At 36.8% G+C, this 16,040-nt stretch overlaps 1 protein-coding gene across 4 annotated transcripts; it reads left to right on the top strand.

The window, feature by feature from the left end:
* The first annotated feature begins 259 nt into the window (after positions 1-259).
* On the top strand, positions 260-7,816 carry LOC112276846 (uncharacterized). 4 transcript variants are annotated; one of them, XM_024508602.3, is made up of 20 exons: positions 286-427; positions 775-900; positions 1,053-1,247; positions 1,485-1,555; positions 2,095-2,140; positions 2,245-2,350; positions 2,469-2,611; positions 2,835-2,945; positions 3,111-3,274; positions 3,459-3,837; positions 3,940-4,048; positions 4,327-4,466; positions 4,719-4,856; positions 5,066-5,157; positions 5,334-5,463; positions 5,708-5,866; positions 6,006-6,176; positions 6,360-6,494; positions 6,823-6,894; positions 7,045-7,816. In XM_024508602.3, the coding sequence occupies exons 3-20, from the start codon at positions 1,122-1,124 to the stop codon at positions 7,264-7,266; spliced, it is 2,514 nt and encodes an 837-aa protein (XP_024364370.1). In that variant the 5' UTR covers positions 286-427; positions 775-900; positions 1,053-1,121; the 3' UTR covers positions 7,267-7,816. The 4 variants fall into 4 exon arrangements, with proteins under 4 accessions (XP_024364371.1, XP_024364370.1, XP_073387162.1 ...); XM_073531061.2 differs by having other exon boundaries at positions 1,082-1,247; XM_024508603.3 differs by lacking the exon at positions 775-900 and having other exon boundaries at positions 260-427.
* Positions 7,817-16,040: the final 8,224 nt, after the last annotated feature.

Consider the following 16,040-nt stretch of genomic DNA (forward strand, 5'->3'; position numbering starts at 1 on the left):
CTACTGCAAGCATTGTGGAGGAGACATTTAGATGGATGAATACAAACATCATCCACGAATAATAAACATCCATCCAAATCCCCATCCAAGATTCCACGTCAGCGCCGAGGCTTGGGACGGGGAGGCTCCCAGCTTCCGAGAAGCAGCGCGCGCAGGGAGCAATTCGAACGGGGGCGATGGAGAGGTCGCGGCAACGGGGAATTGCGGAATGGCTGCGTCGGGGGGCGAGGGAGAGAATCGGGGGCCTAATCTCCAAACCAGGCGCAACAGTGCCGCACTCGGCCATGTAAAAATAGCCATCTCGCACTGTCAGATTCCTGCCTCTTCATCGCGGCATCGCATACCCCCCTTGCCTCATGGCGTGCCAGAGCATTTTGCATGTGATTTTTACCCTTGGGACGTTGCGTCGGGATCCCCTCTTTGCCATGTGAGTCCATGATCCTCTGCTTTGTGGATTTCGATACTGATGGTGGATGCCTTTCCTGGTGTGACTGGGAGTTCGTTCTCTCGCAGAATTTGAGCTGAGAGTTTCTGAACTGATGTTGGATCGTTGGTTTTGGGTGAGGAGACGAGAGGTTTTGTGGTTTTGTGGTTTTGTGGGTTTTGTGGGGTTTTTTTTTTTTTTCCTTCACTTTGAGTGCCTTTACGCTTGGCGCTATGGAGACCGGGTTTTGAATTTCGAGTTGTGTGCGAGTGCGTGACACGAATTCAAGCAGTTGGTGTGGTAGATGTATTGCGTTGTTGTTCAGTTTGTTGATAAATTTGTATAATTAGGACGAAGATGGTGACGATGTGACGATTCTCGGGTCTGTTGAGGCTACAAGTGTGGTGTGTTGAAGTCTGGTGCTCATTGCTAGAATTCCTGCGCCCGACCGAAGCAGCAGTCGTATTTTCTCGATTGTAAGTTCAGGCCGAAGTGATTTCGAAACAATGAGGATTGATGACCATAGAGAGTAGTCTCTTTTCATGTGTGTGTGTGTGTGTGTGTGTGTGTTGTTGGCTGGAGGATATTCTCTGACTTCTTAGTTCTGTGGATCACGTTGAGTTGACAGAAATTGATGATCCCGACCACGTACTACAGGGGAAAGTACAGGACGATAGTGCCTTAAGGCGGTAACAAAATGAAGCTGTCACCAAGGGAGGTGAACAAGCTCACCCTGCATGGGGCGGGAGTACTTGCCCAGAAGAGGCTGGCCCGTGGATTACGCCTCAACCACCCTGAAGCTATCGCTTTGATAGCTACACAGGTAAATTGTTTTGTATGAATGGCTCTTTAATATGGAACTCTAAACCTAGGCACAAATTCTTGCTCGCTTCGTCAAAACTAGCGCATCCAAGAATGCATTCACACTGCTGGTTGAAGATGCGAAAATTGTTGCAAATCCATACCGTAGAATGGTTTGATTGTGCTCCGCACGTCTTTTCGTTCCTCCGATGCCAATGCACTATCGCAATTGATGTTTTGGTCGGTTACTTTGGAACAGGTGTTGGAGTTCATTAGAGAGGGGAAGTCGGTTGCAGAGCTGATGGACTTAGGCAAGCGCATGTTGGGGAGGTAGGTCATGGACATTTGCCTCATGTCGAGACTTTGGGATGTTTGCTCATGCTTTCGACTTTTCATCATTGTTATCTGCCATGGTCCTCTCCATGTGCAGATAACAATTTCTGATAGGATCTCTTCTGTACTGTCAAACTCCTGTATGGCCTAATGTCTGTGGTTACTCCGCCAATGAAAAGGGCTGTGACTGTTTGTTACTACTCTTGAATGCGGGCAACTCTTTGGGGCTCTCGTCAGTTTAAGCCATGTTCGTCGCATTTGGCCTCTAAAATCAAATCTACAGCTCTAGCTTTGTTTTCTCCGTGTGGGTTGGTCCAGCTTGAGAGCCTTGACAGTAATGTGCGAAGATACATTTTTTGAAAAATCCTGTAGTGCTATTTGTGAAGCATCTGGAAGATTATCAAGTAGCGAAGACATGTATATGTGAATTATGCAAGATCCTATTGTCATAATAATAATTTTTGGTCTATTTGCGGCATCCTGTTATTTTGACGCAAATCTTCCACAGGTAATTCAATATTTGTTTCATTGTGCAGGCGACAAGTGATGCCTGGCGTACCATACCTTGTGGAATCAGTTCAGGTCAGGGGCTTTCTCCTTCATTAATCTGCAAGTTTCAGGTTCAAGTTGCAACTCTTCTCTCAACTATACCGAGTAGTCACTCAATAGTGCTGTCAAATGTGCAGGTTGAAGGAACATTCCGAGACGGTACAAAGCTCGTTACAATACATGAACCCTTTTCATCGGAAGATGGAGATTTAGCATTGGCGTTGCATGGCTCGTTCCTTCCAGGTGAGCCAGATCCTGATATCCTAGAAATTGTATACTTTTACTGGCATGTTCTGACGTGATTGTATAAAGAAATTGTGTTATGTTTCTCACGTGATAAATATTGATATTTGTTTCGCAGTGCCACCTTTGGGTGCCTTCCACTTCCACATGGAAGCAATGTATCCAGGGAAGCTGATCACTGAGAAGGGTGAAATCGTCATCAATCAAGGTCGAAGAGCTGTGATGTTGACTGTTAGCAACCGCGCTGACCGACCTATCCAGGTTTGCACTGATCGTTCAGAATGATGTCCATGCTTCTCCAGAATGAATTGAACGTAGATCGGCATACGTTTTCTTTAAATATTTCATTAGAGCAAAGAGTAGCTGATCACTTATGCTTGGCAGTGTATATTATATGGTATTTTCTGGAGGCGTGTGAAGAGGGTTAGAATTAGGCTATCCATTGAAGATATCTTTCCTTATGATAAACTTCACTTGTTTGCAGATTGGTAGTCACTATCACTTTATTGAAACCAATCCTTACCTTTGTTTTGATCGAGAGAAAGCCTATGGCATGCGCCTCAATATTTCTGCTGGGTCGGCTGTCAGATTTGAGGTAAACTTTTGACTTACTTTCTGCCTTGGGCTTTAGTTCACCATGCACCAATGCATTTTGTGAGAGCTTGTCTGTTAAATTATGTCTAATCGTATCACTGATTCTGTTGTATTATGGTTCTTAATTTACGTTCTGAAGCTTCTGGCGTTGGATGCGAAACATTAGCCAGGTGATACCAAGAGGGTAACACTGGTCAGCATTGGAGGGAAGAAGGTCATCAAAGGAGGAAATGGTTTGGCCTCTGGTCCAGTAGATCACTCTCGTCTACCAACGATCATGGAAAGCATTCTGGCCAAAAATTTCCTACATGCTCATGAGTCCAATGCACTGTATGTCAACTTCCTCCCTACAGCTTTTTGATGACGTTTCACATTTCATTTTGTAGATGACCTTTGAGGTTTGATTTTGCAGTTATTGTATGGGATATGATTTTTCCGTCTTTGATTTGTGTGGTTTCTAAACGAATCTTTGTGTTTGTGTATGTGAAATCTGAATATTTTATGGGTGAAACAGGACTGGGGTCTCTGGGGTGGATAGCACTCTAACTTTTAAAGTTGATAAGGAACATTATGCTCATATATATGGACCCACAACTGGCGACAAGGTGCAACTTGGTGACACAAACTTGTGTGCTAAAGTTGAAAAGGACTATACTTTTTATGGGGACGAGTGTCAGTTTGGAGGGGGAAAAGTTTTAAGAGATGGAATGGGGCAAGCAAGTGGCTGTGGTGAGAATGAGACCCTAGACACGGTAATTACCAACGCTCTGGTGATCGATCATACTGGTATCTACAAGGCTGACATCGGCATCAAAGGAGGAATCATAGTTGGCATTGGTAAAGCTGGGAACCCGGATGTCATGGACGGTGTTACTGAAGGCATGATTGTGGGGGTGAGTAACCTGAGCTTGAATAGGCAGTTATGTGAGATATATGCCGGCCTTATTCTTGTGCTAGTTCATTTGGGTTGAGATGGTTGCTTTTTATTTTGGAAGGTAAATACTGAAGCAATCGCAGGAGAAGGTATGATTCTCACAGCTGGTGGAATAGATTCCCACGTACACTACATATGTCCACAACTCGCGGATGAGGCCATAGCAGCTGGTACTTGTTTTCCCCTTTTCCCTTATTGAGTGCAAACACGAGTGTGGCCTTTTCCTGTATTTCGGAGATGTTGAAGAATTGCAAGTACTTCATGAGTGATTCTGGTGAGAAGTTTTCTTCAGGTGAAAGTGGAGGTATTTGTCTAAGATAGAAAGTGGGTTCGATAAATCTGTTTGGTCTTTCAGTCATGACCTATCTAGGTTGTGACGAGTATTGGGTTGTAGAGAAGTCATCACGCCACTGATTCATACACCACTAAAAACACAATCTATCGTCAGGGTTGACAACGTTGATAGGAGGCGGTACAGGGCCAGCCCATGGCACTTGTGCTACAACTTGCACTCCATCTTCAGAGCATATGCGTCTCATGCTGCAGGCTACAGACGAGATTCCCCTTAATATTGGCTTTACTGGCAAGGTATATGCTTTTGAAGTTGCCTTCATTAACAGCTATAGATTCCAAGGGGAATATTGACTGGAAGGGATCATCTCTTCTTTGAGATTCAGTTTTTTTGTTTGCTCTCTGGTGAACACAATATAGAACGGTTTTCATGATTTTGAGGTCCTCAATTTGGTGTAATTTAGAGAGAGGAAAATTAGTGGATGTATATGTGTTTATGGTTACTGCAAACCAAGTACTTGAAGCTATTGCTCCTGTTTGTTGCTGCAGGGAAATACGTCTGATGTAGAAGGACTGCCAGAAATAATACGAGCTGGTGCTATAGGATTAAAACTGCATGAAGATTGGGGAACTACTCCGGCTGCAATCAGGAACTGTCTTAATGTCGCCGATGAATATGACATACAGGTAATGGTCTCCACCTGTTCTAATCGTTATTGGTGCATCTTTCTTGGTTTTTGCCTCTGGATGAAGGCGGTAGGATACTCCTTAGATGTCCGCAAGAAAAATATTGATTTTTTTGTAGGTCTTTAATTTTCGCTTCCTGCGATTTTACTATCGTATTACACTATGTTCCCACGCTTTCTCAAGGATTTTACTGTTGTATATTCCTGCAGGTGACAATCCATACAGACACGCTGAATGAGTCAGGGTGTGTAGAGCAGTCGATTGAAGCATTTGGAGGCCGGACTATTCATACTTACCACAGGTAGGGAACGCATACGACATTCACTTCTTATGGTTGGACGCAAAAGCATTAGTTGTACCAGAAAAGCTCACCTACATCATAAGATTTGATGTAGCAGAACGGACAGCCTTTCCTTACTTACAGGAAGAACATTTGGAAATTGCATACTGATTGTGAGGCTTTTTGGGGGATGGCAGTGAGGGTGCGGGTGGTGGTCATGCACCTGACATCATTAAAGTCTGTGGGTTGCCTAATATTTTGCCATCTTCAACAAATCCCACAAGGCCTTACACAGTCAATACCATAGATGAACATCTTGACATGCTGGTACTGAGCTGGACTGTTTTGCAATCTTGAGAGAATGTTCATCCTAGCATGTGGCCAGCATTTCTTTTCTCTACTAGATGAACTGCTTCAAAGGGAGTAAAATAGCCATTAGCAGCTGGTCTTTTTTGATGATGGAGAAATATTTCTTTTAGATAAACATAAGTTTGGGATGATTGAGATGTTATTGGGAAACATGGTTTAGAATTTCCATAATGGCGTCCTGATCTTTGGTGCTCCTGTGCAGATGGTGTGTCATCATCTCAACAAGAATATTTCAGAGGACGTTTCTTTTGCAGAATCTCGGATTCGGGGCGAGACGATAGCTGCTGAAGACATTCTTCATGATATGGGGGCCATCAGCATGATGTCCTCTGATTCTCAAGCGATGGGTCGAATTGGCGAGGTTCTCATAAAATTTGTTTACTTCTACTTGCATCTAATTGTGTCTTTTTAAAGATCTTATAACTCAAGCTTGAGATTTGATCTCCCATGACTGGATGCTTGACGCAATGAATTAATCTTTTGAGAGGGGCTTTCCGTAGGTCATAACACGCACTTGGCAAACAGCGCACAAGATGAAATCGCAGCGCAAGCAGCTTCCTGAAACGAGGAATGATGATAATGATAATTTGCGTATTCGACGATATATTGCTAAATATACCATCAACCCAGCCATTGCTCACGGTGTATCTCACCTCATTGGCTCTGTCGAAGTAAGCTCACCACACGTATCTTGTTTCTTGATGTCACTGCGTTCATTAGATCTCAGGGATCATCCACACCTACTGGATCTATCTCATTACCATATGGAGCTTGTGAATGGTCTATTCAACTTAAGACGAATCTTTGAAATTGTTTCGTCGTTCGTGTTCCTGATGCTATCTTGTATGTCGCAGGTAGGTAAGCTCGCCGATTTAGTGCTTTGGCAACCAGGACATTTTGGAGCGAAGCCTGAGATGGTTCTCAAGTGTGGCTTTATCGCGTGGGCACAGATGGGAGATGCCAATGCCAGCATCCCTACTCCTGAACCGGTGCGTTGCGGTTATGAGACACTTCCAACTTATCTCTGAACACTAGCTTGCTTTCAGCATTAGAATCGATTTGGTTTATATTTTGAGGCTAATAAGCCTTCTCGAGCTCCCTCTTCAAAGTTAACCAACACTGAATTCATGCTTTCATGATATTCCTAAATCTGTCCCATCTGAGTCTTTACAACCATTAGTAATACTTGTAAAGGCCTAATGTGGATTCTACAAGAATCCATTGGGGCACCACAAGGGATTATCATTACTGTCTACAACTAAGACGTCCCAGTGTTGGTTGTTCTCACACGCGACACGTATGGTTGCGGTTAAGCAGAAACTCATGCGACCAATGTTTGGAGCTCATGGAAAGGCGTGCAGTTCCCAGTCGATCGCTTTCGTCAGCAAGGTAATATTATTTAGACAGCGTCTAATTGCTAAGATACTGTCTTGTAATGACATTGTTAAGTTGTTACTTCCATGTTAACAGTCTTGTGTACAAGACTTCAATCAACCAAAGGTCGCAGGAGTATTAATAAAATGCTCAATTGGGTTGTAGGCTGCACTCGAGGCGGGCGTGAAAGCTGCCTACGGACTGCAGAAACGGGTGGAAGCTGTGCAAAATGTTCGCAACATTGGCAAGGCCGACATGAAGCTCAACAACGCAACGCCCGTCATTGAAGTGGATCCCGAGACGTACCACGTCACAGCTGACAAAGTGCCGCTAGTGTGCGAGCCTGCCGAGTCTCTGCCTCTAAGCCAGACATATTTTCTCTTCTAAAATCCCCCCTCATCCTAAAGGTACACATCACTTTCGTAGCAAGTGAAACAACCAGGAACACATCTCAAAGCTTTCTGGGTGCAGGAACAGCAGGTTGCGAATCCTGTGTATTGGCACATGCAGAACATTCCAGAGTCTGAGTACCCTTCAGTGACTTGCTGCAAGGGCTTAGATGGAGGACCACTGGAAATATTCCTTGAGAACAACTTCTGAAGACGAAAGATGATATGCTTCAGATTGTGAGAGAGGAAGTCCTCGTTTGGATTTAACCGATACAAGTGAGATATCCATGCATGTTCTGGCCTTACTACGCTTGTAAGACGATCTCCTGTTATCAGGTGCTGTGAGCCAACATGTAGTTTGTCAGATGTGTTGGTTTTCCTATTCTGCTGAGGAAGGTGAAGGATATTGTGTCCCATGTGTATGCATAAACTCAATTCTTACAAGTTTATGAACTCATACTAGTTATCCAAATCTCCTTCTTTGGTGGTACCTAGAAGGTGGATGTTGTAAAATGTTTCTGTTAATAAATGCTTGTGGAAGAATAGAATGGTGTTTGAAAATTGGATAGGTGTCTGGAATTTGAAATGGACGTAAGTTAGCAAGCAATGGATGTGATGGAATTTTATGTATATATTTTTCAATTGAAATCTTGAATAAACATATTATTATTATCACTGTTATTTGTTATTCTTATTCATGGTACTAAAATAAATAGTGGCCAAGAATTGCATATGGAATTTATTTGAGAATTTACATGAAGTAATTTTTTTCTTAATGTGTTTTAATGTATCTATTCAAAGTATTTTTAAAAGTCTAAAATTTAAAACAAAATTTAGAAGATTGTATATTAAAAAAATTTAAAAATATATTAATTTGAATATTTTGATGATTTTATTTTATTATACAAAATGTCTATTTTCACTTATTTACAACTTAAAATATTTTGATGTTCATCATGCTTTTTTCTAATTAATCAAAAATCTAATTTTTTATAAGGTTGTAGGTGTAGGAGTTTTTTTTGGTGAAGGTTTAATAAGGTTTTAAAATATAATTTAAAAACCAAATATCTCAACAAGTGCAAATCTTTTTAGGTTATAATACATAGCCTTACAAAATCTGGTATTTAATATCTCCCTTAAAGGTATCTTTACCACAACAAGATGAAGCAAGCTTTAGCTTCTAATTCTTCCAAAGCTTCTTTGTTGTCTAAAAAGAAAACTTTAAATAGTAAGTTTGTACTACCAAAGATCACGACAATTATTAATGAAATGTTTCAAAAACATTTAATAATACATTACTTTGTAATAGGAATTGCATTCCAAAGAATTGCAAAAAAAAAAAAAAAAACCTCAAAGCTCCAAAAAACAAAATCTCATACTTCTCAATGACCTTTTCAATGATAAGAAGATTAGCAATGTGCTTCTTGAACTATATTACAAGTATATCAAAGGCAAGTAATCAGATTTTAATATCAACATCTTTTGTAGTTTACTTTGTTTTTTTTATGCCTAGTTCAATATTTGTAATAAGATGATTGTTAATTATATGGCAATAGTTCCAATACAAATGAGATTTCTTGTATTACGTGTCATTTTGCTTGAGAATGCACCAAGAACTTGGCCATGGAAGGTAAACTTGTAATTTGCAATAAACAAAGAACCCAACAACCCTAATAAAATCCTAAACAAATCTCAATTGAATCTTGACAATTTTAATAAATCTTATTTAAACCCTATAAAATCATTAAAAAAAATCCTTAAAAAGGAAGTCCTAAAATCTTAATGAAAACTTCAATAAATCTTAAATAAATCTTAATTAATCCTAATAAAATTCTAACAACCCTTAATCAAATCTTAACCAATCTTAACCAATTTCTATAGTAGTCTTAAAATTCAAAAACTATTTATTAAACCATTGATCTTACGTAAAAATTTACATACAATCCAATCTAAAAGTTAGCAACAAGCATAGAAAATTCAAAGAAAATCAAATTGCTAATTAGGATAAAAAGTTTCTAATTTGCTTGGATATTAACCATCTTCCTTCTCCAACATTAATGTCAATCTATCATCAACAATATATCCATATTGAACCATTTACTTGCCTTGAAAATTGGCAAAAATGTTGCAAACTACGTTAATTGTCTACTTGCAAAAAATTGCTTCAATCCAACTTAAAAATTGTTCAAGATCAAAGAAATCTTCACTAATCCTTGAAATCCAAATTCCAAGTCTCTAATCCAATTAAATTTTAATAACCTTTGATCTGATTGTTCAATTCAACTTAAATTTACAAAATAAGTTTACAATAAGTAGATTTATAATTCCAAATGTATATTTGTCAATTTGCTACAATGCTAAAAAAATACTCAAAAATATAAATCCTTGTTTATCTCTCAACATATCAAATTATCTAAAACAAATTTGACTTTGGAAAGCTCTTGCAAATTCAATATCAATCCAAATCACTTTAAATCAACACTTATACAACCCTTGTTAATTTTGCTACATAACCTTGTTCTTTAATAAATAAAAATCTATCGTTGGAATTGTTGTAAGTAAGTGGTTTTGTGCCAAAGCCTGATTTTAATCCAAATTCACAATTAGGGTATTTATATTTAGTTTTTCTAAGTAATTTTTGTTAGAAGCTACTATTTATAATATTTCTTTTATAAATCTATTTTATTTTGTCTTGTTAATGGTCCTATAAATAAAATAGAAGCCTTTTAATAAATAGATAGAATTAACATTAAATGTTTTTAATACCTTCCTATCCTCTACTTATATTTTGCAACTATATTCTATAATTAAGTTCTTCTATAATGTGATGTATATATTATTTTTTTTCAGATAATAGTCATATTATACCACAATATCTTTCTAGAGTTTGTTCAATAAGACAACAAGGCCATAATTCCAAATGGATTGTGAGGGATATTGAACATATCATCAAAATCAATGATATTAAATTTCTTAGAGTATTAAAAGACAATACATTTGCAAACAAGAAGGCATGAAAAATATTGTTTGTTAAGTTTCATTTGTTGTTCCTTTAAGGATGTACATCCTATAGTCTCTATTCATAAGTCGAAGACATCTTTATAGTGGCCAATTCTACATAGCCAAGAAATCAAAAACAAGTTATTTCTTAGATATCCATTTAAGTATCTTTGATAGTTTGTTTTTAATGTTAAAGATGTTGTTAATTTTTTTAATATCCACCATTGCATGAGATTTGAGTTGATGGAGTTATAGTATCTTTACAACCTTTGTACACTTGAAAACCAACATTGATTGGATAGAAATCTTTATAAAATTACATGGATTGAATTCTTAATTCTAAATCCATTTTCAGTGGCCTTGTATGTGAATACAACTTCATAACTGGTAACTCAATATAAAAGGTTGAACAAACCAAGATATAGAATACAATTTTTGACAAAGACTTTAAAGCTCATATTATCAAGAGTCTCAAAATTGTTTGATTAATTTCTGAATTTATTTTTGACTATTAATTTGATTCTTATTTTTTTATTTTATATTTATTGCCACAAGAATTTGGCAAATTGTTCAAAGAATGAACTTTTGTAATCAAACTACATTCTTTAGTACACACAACTTGTCAAAGATTTTAGTTTATGTATAATAAGATTCATTGCTTGTCTTTCTTAGTAGACTTCCAATTCATTGGAGAAGATCTTTATAAAGAAAATAAAAAATAATTTAATTGTGTTTTAATTAATATTCCTATCAATGATACTATACATATTAAAAATATTTAACAAGAAGATCTCTATATGCAATTCACAAATTATGTCATTTTTTTCAAGAAATTAAACAATTTCTTCTAGTTTAAATTATTAATTAATAGATGTAAGACTCTACTGCATTATTAGTAGGCTAATAGAGTTGTATGGTTGTTACTTTAAGAGATTGTGATTAAGTTGTTTAGGATGGCTATATCCAATGCAACTTTTAAAAGAAACTTTTTGACATTTGGTTTCATCCACTCCAAGTTACAAAATTTTCTAAGTGTCAAAAAGGTGCAAAAACTTATCTTTATCAAGACAAATTATATTGCATTTAATGAAACTTTGGTCAAGTGTGATAACAAGTTTTTGTCATTAATCACAAAAGATGATAAAAATAATATCAACAAAGCTGAATAAAGTGCCAAAATATCATTCATGCATAGATATAATGTTGTTGAGTGGGTGTAATACTATCTATAAATATAACCTCATCGTTTATAAGTTTAGGTTTTATATAATTTTTATTAAATATATATATATATATATATATATATATATATATAAATTAACTTATCCTTGTTTTATTATTAGTCATAAAAAACATGATAATATTTAGGTAAAGAATTTCATAAATTATAATATCAAAAATATAAAATATTTTTAATAAATATCAAAATTTAATATATATATATATATATTATCTCTAAATATATTAATATATTTTAAAATTTTATTTTATTTTATTTATAAAAATATTTTTATGCCTTTTAATTTTGATTTGCAAATTTTGCTTTATATATGCATTTGCAAATGTCAAATTTCTTATCATACTTTTATTAAGTTTTTTATTTTATTTTCTTAACTTAGTTTTATTATGACCTTTCAATCTGGCCAAGTCAAACAAATGTACTCAATTAATACGGTGGCAATTTTTCTTCTTCATCTATCAACAAGTTTTGAACAATTATAAGAAATATTTTATATGTCTAGTCTTGTTTGTGTCCTCTAGTTAAGATTAAAACTTAAGGCCAAAGCTAAAAGAAGACTACAGCAAAGGATTAGGGAGAGACAATCAAGTAATATAGAGAAGAACTAATACATTATATTAGTCTAAATAGTCTTATAGATATGTGGTCAGAATCAATCTTAGGACCAATTCAACACCATTGTAATTAATTGCCACCATAATCCACTACCACTAATACCAATCTTTCCAATTACTAACTTTGGCATATATTCTTACACTACCTATATTAATCTAGGTTTTGCCCCACCTTGCTTATTACATAGTTGTTAATCTAACTTCAAGATATTTTATAATCCATTTTTTAATCATTTAAAAAAGATTATTTGATGTTAATTTGAATAAATAATTAAATCTATGCTTTATTCTAACAAATTATTTTATTGCATTCCATAAAATTTGTATATCAAAGTAAATTAAATCTTTTCTTTCTTTCTTTCTTTCTTTCTTACTATCATATTCTTTTAATATAATCTTAATTTAAGAATTTTTTCTCTTCTTAAATTTAAATCAAAATCCCAATTACCAAATTCTATTTTTTTTTCTTTTCAACATGCAAAACCCTATATATAAATGTCATTGGATGAAACTAATTAAAGGTATTATTAATCAATAAAGTGTCGTATCTTCTCAATGAAAACCAATCAATAATTCTAAAAGTAGTAACAATTTTAATAAGTCACATGATAATATGTAACATATTGGACTTATTCTTTTAGTAATCATATTCAATTCCTATATGTACCAAAAGTTAAAAAAATATTTTCTACGTTTTTTTGTAAATTTTTATAACTAAGGTAAGTTAAAAGGAAGAAATATTTTAAAGAAAGGCTTCTGACAATAGAGACCTGGCAGTAGTCCACTTTGCTACTTCTTTTTGTTCGAAATGTGCAAGCTCTATTCTGTGTAGTGAGATTGCGTACTAATGAGGGACGCTAAGGTTCTTGTTAGAAGAGGTCAGACGTTGAAGTATTAGAACATACTGTAATCTCAGTAAGGCATCTGCCATAGACAATCCAACGTCGTCATTTCTAGTTGACACCGGCAAGGTATCCAAGTATCCAGATATTCTTTTCATTGGCCAAGGAAAGAATCGTAGTTGTAGAGGGATTTTCTGGTAACAGATTATACCAGTTCCAGGAAACCACGATGTTAACGAGGTAAGATTTTATTTTTTCTTTCACAGGAACAGAACTTCGTCTAAATGTATTAGGATACGTGGAATGCCAAAGAGGCTCTAACAAATGCACGAAACGCGGTTCTAACAGTTAAACGTTAAAAGAACAAGGCAAAAGGCATCAATATTAAGAGACACACCATGTCATAGTGAGTAGAGGAGGCGCGCAGAGGATGCCAAATGCTCGTTTCCAGCATAGGAAGAGATCATTTCAAATTCGGGACAGATTACAGAGCATGAGGGATTGCAGACCTCATCGATTTATAGTAGACCAGGCAGACAGAGTGGTAGGGACTGTTGTTACGTATTTTACACTACAATTACTACCTGAATGTCGAAGCTGCAGATGGAAGATCTTACACTCTTGCATTCATGTAACATTCAAAAGAAACGTACTTTTTGTTGTTCTAAGTCTTAAGTACTTCACCGAACCAGTGCATCCTTAAAAAAGCTAAGGTTGCATCTGACATCAAAGTGGATGTAAGAGGAACAGCTTGACCTTTTTAAATATAGAATGAAAAGTTCAGAATGCGCGCTAACTTCTCAGGCGCCTTGAAGTAGACATTCCCAAGTTTTAACTAAGGTCGAAGTAGCTTTCGACAGACCGAGACAATTCTTGGAATGTCTTCCAAACCTGCAGTCTCTATCAGCGACGACCCGTGAACATGTACTTAATGTTGTGCGCAATGCGTCCCAAGTAGTAGAAGGGATTGTAGTGGTTAAGCCTGCCTCGAAGCTTCCACTTCTGGTTGTGAAAAGGATGCCTCAGCTTCCATTTGAAGTGCTGCCAGCGGTTCGCGGCGTGAGCAACGTTGGCATCTGCTCGCCTCAAGGCATCCATCTTAGTTTCTGCGAAACTATCGGAGATGTTACTAAATGTTGCAAAATCTGCCGAAACTCCTCCAATGAGGAATAACTCTACAAATTGAATCCAACGAATAACTCGGTGCTCACGCGACCGGCTCCCAAACGATGAAACTCCACACTGTACAATTAAGCACTCTATCAAGACAAACCCTAGCGGAGAGTGCAGACCAGTCCTCAAGGCCGAAATGGTGCTCTCCACAATCTATAATATAGGTGATCAAAAGCCGGAATCACAGCACCCACTCGGCCGGAAATCCAGGGGAAATCGACCTCGATCAAGAGTGACTCCCTTTGCAATCCTCGTCACAACATGTAGCAGAAACCTCCTTGTTCACTCGACTGCCTCAAGGCATCTGGGCCGTCAGGTTTCCAGATTGAATCTTGACCGTTATAGGGTTTATTTGGAACTCAAGGGGAACGCAGAGTGCGGGCAGAGGATCTTGAGGGAAACTAGCGGCGCGGGCAAAGGGAGCGAGGAAGGGGATCACATAGGGAACGCGGGAGAACTGGTCGAGCACATGGCCCAAAAGGGGAGGTGGCCGCGAGTCCCAGCCACTCTCCCCTCGCGCCAGCAGCGCTGCGCGGCGGGACAGCAGGGGTGGGTGGTCTTCCACGAAATGAATTGTGTCTCGAAAGTCGCTTAGTGGAGTAGTATGAGGGGGCCTGCCGAATCCTACAGAGTACTATGAGGGTAGTTCCCCTTCATGGAAAATGGTGGTGGCAATCACAACAAAGGGAAAACGAAGGAAAAAAAAAGTAAGGAAAAATGGGTAGTAATTGTCACCACCAAGACATGGTTATGTGTGAAAAGGATGAAAGTAATAAAAACTGGGCATGAATAATGACCATTTTTAACCACCAAAGAGAAATTGGTGGTGAAAAATGAGTGGAAAAAATTATAAATAAGTATAGATGGTGACCATTTTTTACCACTATGGGGAAAGTGGTGGTGGAAAATGGATGGGAAATTAGGAAATGGTTATTATTTGGGTAACTTTGTAGTAGGGCCTACCACCACTTAGTTGTAATTTAAAATATTGGCAATGATTAATGTCAAGATTTAGTGATAGAGATTGCTACCAATAAGTTAAATACTATTTTAAAGTAATCACTTTATGCAATACTAACCATATTGAAAGTGGTTTACGTAGGTGAAGCAGATATTATATTTTAGAGCTTAGAAGATGGTATCTTGTGGTAGTACAACTATGGTGAAATATAAAAATATAAATGTTATTATAAAAGAGCCGAATAGAAAGATATAGTAAAATAACAAGGATAAATAATAGGAAGGTAGTAAAAACTTTAGGCTTAATATTATCTTTTTTTAGAAGAGATTTATATTTACTTTGTAGAGACATAAATGAGCCAAATCAAAGTTATTGATATAATTAATTAATATATGCATCTTCAAGAGAGAATTAAAAATAGGCTTAAGCAAACATTACCTTAGATTACTAAGAATTGATACTTGGAGAGGACCAATTGTGAATCAGGGTTGAAATCAAACCTTAAGTCACCAAACCACATATCTACCATAATTTTAAAAATCTTTAGTTAATTAGAGAATATGATTTGAGAGCAGACAAAAAAAAAGTTCTGTAAGAGTTGATTTCAAGTGATTTAAGTGTGTAACAACTTTGTAAAGGCTTTGCAAAGTTAGGATTGTTTTCGGGTAACTTTGAATTTTGAGAAATTCAAAATTCAAAATCTTTTGTACTTTGGACAATTGTGTGAAATTTATAGATGATCTACAAGTGAAATTTTGTAATAAAGTGATAATTATTGTATTTAATCTATGTCACAAGTTTGAGCTTCATCTAACAGTTTGTTCAAAGTTTATTAAAGCTCAAAAATATTAAGGTCTTGAGAATTGGGATTTAGAAGAATAGTGTCAAGGACAAGAACTCGATGAAAGCTAAAGAGTAAGTGAGACTTTTCTCAAAAAGAAA

The sequence above is a fragment of the Physcomitrium patens genome, chromosome 24, assembly GCF_059467195.1.
Source record: "Physcomitrium patens ecotype Gransden chromosome 24, ASM5946719v1, whole genome shotgun sequence".
NCBI classification, from domain to species: domain Eukaryota; kingdom Viridiplantae; phylum Streptophyta; class Bryopsida; order Funariales; family Funariaceae; genus Physcomitrium; species Physcomitrium patens.